Source organism: Halyomorpha halys, unplaced genomic scaffold, assembly GCF_000696795.3.
Source record: "Halyomorpha halys isolate HHAL.00 unplaced genomic scaffold, Hhal_1.1 Scaffold25.1, whole genome shotgun sequence".
NCBI lineage: Eukaryota > Metazoa > Arthropoda > Insecta > Hemiptera > Pentatomidae > Halyomorpha > Halyomorpha halys.
The window spans coordinates 1,322,454-1,334,757 of record NW_027107314.1 but is presented as its reverse complement, the minus strand read 5'-3'; the positions used below and the strand labels follow the sequence as shown (position 1 = coordinate 1,334,757).

Genomic DNA, 12,304 nt, shown 5'->3' with positions numbered 1-12,304 from the left:
GTGAGGATTCCAGGTTAGTCGTTTGTCAAGATGAAGTCCAAGATAACGAATCTGTTCTACAGGGGTAATAGCCACATTATTAAAGTATACTGTAGGGCAGTCGGCAGGTTTACGACGAAGAGTAAATCAACAATAATCAAAATATTATTTTCAAATAATGTTTTTCGTAAAATATAGACTTGAGAACAAATCTAAAGATGCCAATAAACGACACACTGGTCAATAATGTGAACAAGGCTCAATATTCGTCCCTGTTTGAAACTATGTTGTTGTTAATGAATAACTATATTTATTTAGAATAAGTCACGTTTGTCTAATTAAATCTAAAATTTAATTGATGAAACCAGTTCGATGTGTAAATATGTAAATGAATTTTCATAAAGTTAGTCTTCTACTCATATCTGTGACCATAAGTTTTCCCATGTCTATGTTTACAGTCATCCTCGCAATTATATTGTTTCATTGTTCATAAACTTAGTGTATTCTTCTGCCTGACCTCTCCTCTTTTACTTTATGTTGCAGGTCCTGGACGAACTGAACCTCTCGATGGAGGCGATGATCATGCCGGTGGCCCCCGGCGAGCAGCTAACTGCCGACCTGCTGTCTCCCGCGAGCTCGTCCATCGACTCCGGGTTCTCATCTTCGTCAACGGGTACCAACAGCCTGGGCCGCCCGCAGCCGACCAAGAGGAAGAGCCCTGGGGGATTCTGGCGCCGGCTACCGGCCCTCGTGAAGAGCAGGGAGCCCCCTTCCCAGCCGGCTCAGCTCCACCCGCCACATAGTGAGTACTCATCTCTTCTCTATCCATCACCATCTTGTATACTGATTGCAGACTAGTCCACATCTTGTCAGCATGGTCTGTCCTTACGTACTTAACCGATCCATGTAGTCTATGTATTTCACCATTGCAAAGCTGGTTCTCATGATTAAGGGAGTTGAGTTAATTCACAGAATTAAGGAAGTATAGATATAAAGTAGAGCATAAAATAATTTTTATCACACTTTAATCGGAAAACAACACAAATGAGTCGTAAAAAACTTATTTAATGGCGTAGGCACCAATGGTGCCTACGTTTTGGCCAGAATTTCCAGCTTTCATCAAGGCTAAGAAAAAAGAGGAAGATATCAACCAATGAACAAAAAAAAACAAACAAACATAATGATTGTATATTTCTTTGTTTCTTTGCATTATATGAAAATATATTTTTATTTTCTTAATTATGTCATTTTACTTAAATATTCAATTACCTATATATAGATTTATTTTCCTCAAACTTCATCACTTTATTTTTATTAAATGTCATTCTGCACAATCGTTTACTTTAATCATTCTATGTATTTTTTTTTCTCGTTGGTTGTTATCTCACTCTTTGTTCTTAGCACTGATGAATGCTGGAAATTCTGGCCGATACGTTAGTACTATTAAATAAGTTTTTTAACTTATTTCTGTTATATTCTGAACGCACCCCCAAAAATCTTCTCTTCACATATATTATTCACGGTCAACTATCTTCTCATTATTTTAAATCGGAAACGTATTTATTTATAAATTTAATTATGTAAAAAATACATCTTTTGGTTTTTCGCCTGTAATTTCTAAACGGCGGATTATAGTTAAAAAGCTGTTGCAAGATGTTATAAAACAAATTTAAGGCCATTAAATTGTGCGTTGAATGAGCACCACAACCTAATAATTTGGCTAAATGATATGGTCGTAGTCGAGCAACTTTGGTTTTTCCTTTAGTACAATAGTCGGGAAGAGAAAAAGGCAGTTATCTCACCCCAATGTTTGATTACTTTAATGAAAACTATATATAATTATTAGTCAAAATTGATGAGTCTGCCAAGTATAGGAATATCCCAAGGGGGAATAAAAAATGGCGGCTGTTTCAAAAACATTAATTTTTCATTCGGAGCTCTATATCTTAAAAAGTAGGAACAACACTAGAAACTCTAAGAGAACGTTATTTAAAGAAGAGTAAATTTGCTGAAATATTAGCCCTAACGTAAATAGCTCTTACGTCCAATAGTTCTCCAGATGTAGCTTTTTAAAAAGCAAAATTTCTTAAAAATCTAATGAAAGATTAGTGGTTAGTTAATTTATTTTGAGAAATCTATATCTAGATTCACACAAGGAACTATGTAACGTACAGATGTCTATTAGCACTCAAATTAAAGCTAGTTGAATGGACTATAAAGAAGTTTATGACCTTTACCTTCGTAGGAATAGTAGTTTTAATAATATTTGATAAAATAAATTGATTTATAGTTGTTCCGACAGTAAGTTTGATTTATAAAAAACTTCAATTCAGAAACCATTGGACGTACAGATGTCTGCCAGCGCTCAAATTAAAGCTAGTTAAATTTACTACAAAATAGTTGATTATGTTTATTTTTGTAGGAGTAGTAATTTCTATAATATTTGACAAAAAGTTAATTTCTAGTTGTTCGTATAAAATGTTGGATTTTTGAGAAAAAAAAATATATCTCTAGATCCATAATACGCACATATGTCTGCCAAAACTCAAAATAAAGGAAATTTAACTTACTATAAAGTAGTATATTACACTAATCTTCGTAGGGGTAGTAGTTTTTATGGTATTCAAATATGAATGAAAATTTGTCGGAACAACTATAAATCAATTTATTTTAGCAAATTTCATGTAAACTGTTACTCCTATGTAGGTAAACATCATAAACTACTTTATAGCTCATTAAACTAGTTTTAATTTGAATGCAAATAGACATCTGTACGTCAAATAGTTTTTGAGATATAAATTTTTCAAAATAAATTCTCTAACTACTGATCTAAACTAAATACTCTAAAAGCAATATCTCCAGAACTGTTGATCATAAATAGCTCTATTAGGGCTCAAGTTTTAGAAAATTTACTCTTCTTTAAATGACGTTCTCTTAGGTTTTCTTGTGTTGTTCCTACTTTTTAAGATATAGGTCTCCGAATGAAAAATTAGTTTTTTTAATCGCTTTGAAACAGCAGCCATTTTTTATTCCCCTTATCTATACTTGGCAGACTCATCAATTTTGACTAGTAATTATACATAGTTTTCATTAAAGTAATCAAAAATTTGGGTGAGATAACTGCCTTTTTTCTCCACTTGGACTCTTGTACTACTTGGACTCTAATGGCTGGTCTCTTGAAGTCCCCAAAAGACCGAATTGTTACGTTGCAGTACTCATTCCACGCATAATTTAATTTACTTTATTATAACTTTTCCATCAGGATGCACCGATTAGGATTTATAGGCGAAAAATCGAAAGTTTTCTAACCAAAAATTTTAAATTAGTCATTTTATCAAACTAGTTAGCTGCTTAGTGGCCGTTTCAGAACCTCCAGAAATGCATTTTCGTTGCATGTTTGGATTCATCTATAATACTGTACTTGTTTTGGGCAAAATTTGAAAAAAATGGAAATTCTTTTATTTATGTTTACATTTTATCGACATACTGCTCGACCGAATTAATCAGTTATAATACTTCTTCAACACGGAATGAAATGATGCTTAATTTCATATATATAACATTTTATGGTCGAAGGAACCGATTAGTAAATGTTTTAAAAACAACCAGAAATCCGTTTCCGAGTTAAGTGTGATAAAATGATATTTAAAATTAGTTGCAGATGTTTTTTTTTTTTTGTATGGGTTGGATATGGGATACATAGGGGTCCTATATGGGCAGGTCAATATGAGCCTCCTTTAGAAAGGTATAATTTTGTTTACGATTTTCGCTTTTTAAGTCATAGAAAGTTTACCAAACACACACACTCAAACATTTATAAAATCCATTTAGTTGACTTTTCCCAAAAATGATGACTCCCTAATCGATTTACACTTTCTTAGCTTACAACGTTTGACAAGACTGGTTATTCATGCAGGATGTCTGGTTTAAGTCAGCTACCATCCAGTGAGAAATCCGATTGAAAATTATTTCAATTAGATAATGTTAGGACAATTTCAAGTGCCATATTGAAGGCAGCCTGTATATAGTGGCATTTTACAACTAAAAGCTCCCCGATATTTGTGTATGTATTTCCTCTATACGATCAAATATGAGAGTGGTACGGGTAATACATCAACGAGATATTAACCATCTGACACTGATATCCTCAGGTCGGACGTCTCGTTCTCAAATATAACATGGGTTCTTGTTGGCTCGCTCCCGCCCGTCTCCTATATTATAATAAAAAATATATTATTTTTGGATGAGGCTTGGAAGAGGCGCCTGGGGACCCCATCAACGTCACTCCAACTCCAACCTCTGTCATCCTTCGCCTCGTTTTCAGTTCAGCTAAGCACGTGTAAGACCCAGCCAAAAATAGGGGTCACAAATTATTATTTGTTTTCCTCTTTCTGTACAGATCGTATATCAGAGAATATGTTCTCATATCCAATTTCGAAAGCTTAGAAAAAAGTTGAGAGATTGATATATTATTTTTGAAATCAGTTATAACTTCGAGAAACAAAAAATAATTGCCTCTAAATTATAAGTACGTTAGTATTTTTTGCTCCTTTTTTCCATAACTTAACATATCCAAGAGGCAGGCATTCATAATTTTAAACATTTTAATACTTTCTGTATTCTTAAATATAAAATTTTCTAACATTCTGACTCGCCTTGAAAGCATGAAATGAAACTGATGTTCGGAAGAAAAGCTTTTTCAAAATTTGTTTTTATGTCCTCCCGATTTTGACCGCTCTTACGTTTAGGGGAGTGATCTTTGGATTCCTTCCAAATCGTAGCGATACGGGTTAGTGTGATTGTTCTATGCTGTGAGAAGTCTAGAACACGTTCAACATGAATCATGAAGTTTCCTGATTATGATAGGTACAATTAATGGAAGGAGCAGTTGCTAGTAGACTAAGAGTTAACGTAAAAAAACAAATTGATTATTTTAATATGGATGAAGAAGGTTCCAAGTCTATGTTTAATCCACCTTCGTAAAGATAAATAAACAAAATCAAGTTCTACCATCAAAGATGAAATATATCGATAGAATGTTAAAAGTGTTTTATTCGACTGTACAATTTATAATTTCAAACGTCAAAATCGGATCAGTGAATATTTAAAAGAAACCTCGGTCACAGTGCGTGAATTACTTGAAATCGTTAAAAAATTATCCGAAAATCCCGAAATGAGTTATCATGAACTCATCGTGGCCACAAAGGATAAAAAGTTCATGTACAAAATTCCCTCTCATCCCCTAAACCATGAAATTAGGCCTACTGTGCTTAACAGATCACACAAATTTCCCACTATCTCACCCGAAAATGTTGCAAAAAATATCAGAAGTGGTTTCGTAAGATAATCCTAACATTCTAGCGATATATTGGTACCTCTATACTTTTTAAAAAGTTAGATCATTTAATTTTTTTTTGTCAGAACTTGTTTATGTTGACTCATTTGCCATTGTGTTTGTATTTGATTAAGAGATTATTTATTAGGTGAAAACAATAAACTTATAACAAACTTACAATTCATTATTACGCCAGATGTTATTGTACGATTTTTTTTTTTACTCTATAAATTAACAAATTTTCTTGTACGATTTTCTTCACTCGTAAATATAAATGCGATAAACATATTTTTTTTCAACATGATAACCAGTCTATTTTTTACTTACTATTTACGTGCAAGAGATTACTTTCCCCCAAAAAACTAAGTGTACAATAATTATTTTACCCGCTGTAGTTCACATTGATTGTATCATTTTCTGATATCATCCTGTAATTTACCATATCCTCATTGATGTTTATTTATAATAACAGTAGAATCCATAGTATCAACTTACATTATATAGAAATACAACTACGCCATTTTGGGCTTCGCTGTCCCTTTGTAGCCCTGTAGATCTTCACATTTTATTTTATTATAAGAAATATTTATTTTTTGGCACCTCGATAATTGTCTGATAAGCAGAAATCCATTCCATCATAATGTATCAGAGTTCATACTGGTTTTAAAACTCATATGTTTCAAAATGAATCATTTTCAATTTTTTCTACTATTGGTCTTCCGTTTACATTAATATAAAAATTGACTATCAGGTAGAAATCTTGAAGATGGGTCATTTCTAGAAAATGAGCTGTATTAATCTATTATTACATTCTTGTTTTAGTTTTTCGGTTATATTGTTACTAAAGCAATTGTATATTGTTTTAGCTTGTTGTAAAAGAAAATCGAAATGTGGAGCTACCGTGAGAGCTGATGAGCAAAGAAGGAAAAAGATAGACTTCAAAATCTAAAGAAGACTAAAAAAAAATTGTTTTTTTAATGAATTAAGTAGAAACTACTTCATTTAGGCCGAGGAAGGAGTTTCCTTTCTCTTGTATATTTTTTTTCGTTGTTTATCTTTTTCCTTTTTTTTTTTCTTTTTTTTTCTTTTTTTCTTACGCTTAAAAAAAATTATTTTGTTCCAACTATATTGTAATTTTAAATTTTTATTTTTTTATAAAATATTTTAAATTGTTATTGTTCGTTAAATAGTATAATTAAAAGAGATTAGATTTAAAATGCATTTAAAGTTTTTAAAATGCACTTTTAATATTGGGATTAATGTGATTGCATTTTTGAGCCAAATGATTATTTTGCTTATTGCTGTTCATCATTCAGATTTATTATTGTCAACTGTATATTATTTATTAAAATAAAATAAAGATAGATTTGATGTGAATTTGGTATTTTTATTTACCCTCGTTTTGTAATATACGATTATAAACATCGCTTGTAACGCTTCAGGCTTTTTTTTTGTCGCTTATTGCTTGCTTTTGCTCATTTGAATTTATATAAAAATAAACGAATATTCAATTTATAACATATTAAAGTTTTTTTACCACCGGGAAAAGCTTCACTTCTAACTAGGTAGGTTTAAATCATTCGCCCTCTGTTTTACATATATATTGTCATTATCACCTAATTTTATTTTTTTATATTTTTCAGAATGCCCCCACGTTACCCCTGAGCAACGACTGTGTCCACCGGAAACGGCCAAATCAACTTTTAGTAAGTTTTTATTTTATTATTTAAAATGATTATTGTCAATCCAACTGACTTTTTACCGCTCATTACTCAGGCCTGCAATTTATATTTTTTTTTTGTTCCATTGGATATTTTTTCTCCATTTTTTTTTAAATGCATCTTTTAGGAATTAAAAAATGTCCTCTTTATCCCCCTCACGTACAGTTTACTTTTTTCATTCATTTTTTTTTTTTACAAAATAAATTTGAAAGCAATTTGTGCATTTCATTGTTTTATTGAAGTGATGCTAAATGTTGAAACCATTACCTACACCTAGTAATCAGCCTTTCACGCTGAATAAAACATAAAACTTAATTACAAAAAAAAATAATGGCTTTGAATTTTCCTAGTTTTTTGTCCTTTAAACGCTAAACTATGGGGGAAAGGAAAAAAAAATCAACATAGTTCTTAAACCTCTGCTACCAGGTGGGTTGCATAACTCTAATCTCCTTCAAATCAAAAGTGAATCCAAAAAGGTGACACCCACAAAAGGGTTGTTACGAGGCTAATGGGAATGTACTTCATTGTAACCTAAACTGGCTCGTACTCTTCCCCCACTCTCCTGCGACGCCCCTGGAGGGCCCATGAAACCCACCTTTTTGACTTCACTTTTCCAGGTTACTCCTCCATTATATTCCTTCGTCCAAGTCTGCTATACTACAAGTAGGAGAGCTCAATCTTTTAATAAGATTAAGAAATATAATAAAACAAAATATTATTTCAATATTTTGAGCTGAGAATGTTTGAAAACACTCACGAGATATATTTGAGTAACTTGATACCGACATAATCAGTTGTGGAGTTCTCACTAAACAGAGCCCATTAAACAGACGGATTTAATTTTAGTACTTCACGAGATCTCAGTGAGTAATCTGGCGCTGTCAAACTTGAAAATCGGTTGAGTTTTTGCTTAAAAATTGTTACAAACCTACCAATAAACAGGTTACGTGTCACCCATAAACATATTACCTTCCTTTGGACTTCGCTGTGGTTGGGTAAATATAAATAAAATTTCTTCCTTCTTGGTCTTTCATTAGGCGATGCCATTAAGTTTTGATCACCACGGTTTATAATAGATGAGCTATGTGTTGGATATTTAAAAATTCAAATGCTTTGATCAATTTTTATCTCTTGCGTTTCGAAAAATTAAACATGTTTTCTTTAATAAAAAAAAAAAAATCCTTCAGTATTAGACTACTTTATTAATGATATTAGCTGTTCGTTTATTCTGATGTCAATGCGCATCAAGCGTAACGTGTTAAAAAAAATAAGAATCAAATTATTTATTAAGTTTTTTTTTAATTAATATTTATTTATTGCTATTTAAAACTGTACATTATAATACATTTAGTAAATCTGATCTAAGTTAAATTGGAGTGTTACAGGCGTGTAGAGTACCCATTGGTAACACTCTAATGACATTTTACATTAGCTGGTCTCGTGGCCATCTTCTTTTCAGGCGCCTCGAAGGATTGTCAGGAATGAAAGAGGATGGATTAGAAACTAGAGGGTTTGTGTGGTTAGAGAGTTTATAATGGAAGGAGTGATATCTGGTTCGGGCTAGATCGGTTACATAGGGAACATTAAGGTCTTTATGTATGATTTTATTTGTGACAAAGTAAGGAGCATTGAGGATTTTACGAAGGATTTTGGATTGTAAGGATTGATACGAGAGGAATTCGAAGGCTTAGTGGAGCCCCAAAGTTCAACTCCATATTTATTAAGTTAGATTTATTTATTGTAGGTAAGAGAATACGAACGAATAAGATAAAAATTGTCGACTCACGGTGAGAATTGGTAATTGTAGATGAGAACTTATGAAGGATGCCTTGGAAAAGGTAAAGAAGGATGACTTGAAGAGACACATTAAACCCGATGACCAGCTTCTGATAGTGAAGTCCTTACCAATTACATCCCTCATTACCATTCCAACTTTTATCACATCGTATTTTGTTCTTCTCGAGGGAGGTAATTGTCTTCAGATTTTATAGTGTCATCCGAAAAAAAAAACGAAAAAACTCTGATTTTTTTCGGATTGGTTCTTTTTTTTTTTTTACACCCTATAGATATATCAGTATATGGGGAAGTTAAATATATTGTTAGATCAATGTAAATACTTTTTAGAAAATTGTACATTCATGATTGAATTAAAGTGTATAAAAGAACTTGAGGTTTTTAATAGTAGTCACAAAATTAGTTGTTTTGTTCCACCAACCTGCTTTTTCAATACTTTATTTAGTTATTTCTTTTATTTGAGTTTTTATTATTATACTGAAGAAATAGTAGCTGATATAATAATTCATATTGTATCATATAATAAGAAAATCTGATAATCATAGTTTAATTTATAATTGATAAGCCCTGATTTTTATTTATAAAATAAAAAATTATAGGTACAAAATTAGAATAATAAATTAAAAAAAAAAAGTTTTTTGAAGAGATAAAACGAGATTACAAAATATGCTATGTGTGAAACAAGAATAATTATTAATTACAAAATAAAAATAATTTTTTTTTTTTAATTTAGAAACATTTTATGTAGGTAAAGAAATTTGAAATGAAAAAAAGAACTTCGGAAATTAGAATATAAAACGAATAACTAACGATGAATATTTTAAAATTTTAAATAGTTTTAAATGGCTTAAATGATTATTTAAAAAAAAATTCTTTTAAAATTACCTTTAATTTTATTTATTTGTTTTAAAAAAAGTTCGCATTGCTAGTAATAATAAATACAAAATATTAAATAATTTTATGAGTAATCAAAAGAGAAAAAAGGAAAAATAGTTATATCAGATTTAAACGGGAAAAGCCGAGACCGCCTAATCTTTCCCGATTGCGCTAAGGCTTTGCTGTATTCTGTTAAACTTGTGTTCTTGGCTAAATTATTCCCACCTTGTAAAACTTTAGTAAAAAAAAAAAATTCGTAATTTGCGGTTACCCTGGTATTTAAATTTGTTTTTAAGTCTCAAATATAGGAATAACTTCAACATGAGCCCCCAATCTGCACAAAACTTGGCGATGTATGTAGGGTGAGTAAAGTTGTGTGATGCACGCACTGAAACATATTTTTAAAAAAGTTACCCCCTTTTTCCGCAATGTTGTTAAAACAAATTGAATTAAATATAATTTAATGAAAAAAAGAAGATAATATCTCACTATGATCTGTTATTGAATTTGATTATTTATTATATCAGGTTGTAAAAAACAAACATATAAAATTGTTTAAAAAAAATTGAAAAATCATTTAGATTTCGTTTTGTCTTTAGAATAGTGGTTCTGAATCATTCATATCTGTATGTTTTATCCTTGATAAAGGTTCATAAATATCATAACTTTATCTATGAATATCGGTCCTTTATCTAGTAAATTTTTAATCATTTTATTATTATCAATATTAATTAAATAATGTTTCAAATCTTCCTAAACAGTCCAATATTCCTGATAAGGACTTGTCAATGGAGTCTACAAATTGTTACAGGAATAAAAAAAATGGCAGATTTTTGAAGTCGAGACAAATCCCTTAATGAGAATTTAACATAAAATAACTGAGGTAGGACTTGATGATGGAAGGGTGTCTGAAGATTAAATAAAGAGATAAGAAGTATTGAGAGTTCTTTAAAAAAGAAAACGAATTGTGCAAAATATTTTAAACCCTTCTACATAGATTAAATAATGAAAATTAAGTATGCATTTATGCAATGATTCCGATAGATGTGATGGCTACGTAATAAAAGTAGACATGTTGTATCATTAAAGAATGTGTTGTTGCAACGAAGTTAGTAATGATAAACGTTACGACAACGAGATAGTTGATTCCTTTTTATGTCAGAGTTGTTGTTGTTTGATCAATTCTAGTTTGGAAATAGGTGCAGACAGAGCAGAGCAGTGGTTGCTAAAGAAGGACTATTTTAATTTTCCCAAAGCATACAGGTCAAACGACCAGCTGTTCTCCCCCACCACGTCACTATACTCCGAGGGCTGTCTGCAAAAAAGTCATCTAACTCACTCAGCTATTTCTGAGCTTACTTTATACACTCAGACAATGACCTCAATTCATTTTTTAAAGTAAATTTTTATTTTCATTTCAAATAGTTAAGATTTTTTCTCATTTGTTTCCTTTTTCTATTTGTCGTAAACATTTCTTCTTTCTAATATATTTTTCTTCCATTTTATACCAAGTCAATTTTAACATTTCCCTATATTGTCATGAGCGTTGTAAACCAATCTTTAGTGTATTAAAATGAAAGGAATTATTCAGAAAAAATAAATTAATTTCACATAAATAAATCTATGTTTACTATTCAAGGAAAAGTTATTAAGCCGTAATATTTTTAAAGAAGAAGTTTTTAAGTAATAATTTTTAGTCATGTCAAGTGAAAATATTTACTTATTAATTTGAGATCGTTGAAGTATTTTTAGTTTAAATTCAAAATCTTTTACTCCTTACTATCTCCTAATCTTCAATATTTTAATCATTGAGCATCGGAAAAACTGCAAATTTAAAATATGACATTCCTTCTGAATAATTATTTTTTTTTTAGTATTGCCGATAATCGTTCACAGAAACCAAGTATAAACAAATATAATTTCACGTTCTATAAGCATAATTGAACATAAATAAATGTTTGAGATTATTAAATACTGTATGATATCATTAATAAAAAGGGAATTTTTTTTTCATTAAAGGCTATACTATGAATTATTAATAATATTAAATGTGTTTATTTTTTTATTTGTTTATCTCCTCCTCACCCAAAAGATAAAAAAAGTATTTTGGTTTTTATTATGAGGTAAAACAAATGAAAGAGCTGAGGTATTTAATGTGGAAGGTGGTTAGTAAATACAGTTTATTATGTGACGGGAGTGTACCGCGTACTGGAGCTGGAGGGGCAGAGCAGCAGTCACTTAGTATTGTCGTCGGTTCTCTTCCCTTGGTTGAACTCTCTTGAATTTTGTCTAAGTTATTTTTGCGACCGATGTCATCTCTTTGTATCTCTTCTTACAAATATTATAAGATAATTTATATCACTCTTAAAACTTTGAGCTCGTGGCAACTTGAAGGATATGCCAAAGTCAGGTAATTTTAAAGTAAATTCCATTACTGTATTTCGAAATCTTACCAATTTTCTGCATTAAAATAAATAATACCATTTTAATAATTCTACTTTCTCTAGTATCAGTTTGACTAATTGGTAAAAGAATTTATAATCATCAGTATCAATTTATTCTAATATTTAAAAATTAATGTCCACTGAGCTAGTATTCT

The 12,304-nt window shown here is 30.6% G+C and overlaps 1 protein-coding gene across 1 annotated transcript in view; it reads left to right on the top strand.

Annotated features, from left to right (window-relative positions):
- The window catches only part of LOC106683061 (rho guanine nucleotide exchange factor 10), a gene marked incomplete in the record, with an annotated part of 189,448 nt that overhangs the window by 162,020 nt on the left and 15,124 nt on the right, over positions 1–12,304 (top strand). The window contains 2 exon segments of the mRNA XM_067045620.1: positions 523–781; positions 6,958–7,020. Coding sequence (XP_066901721.1) covers positions 523–781; positions 6,958–7,020 — 322 coding nt within the window.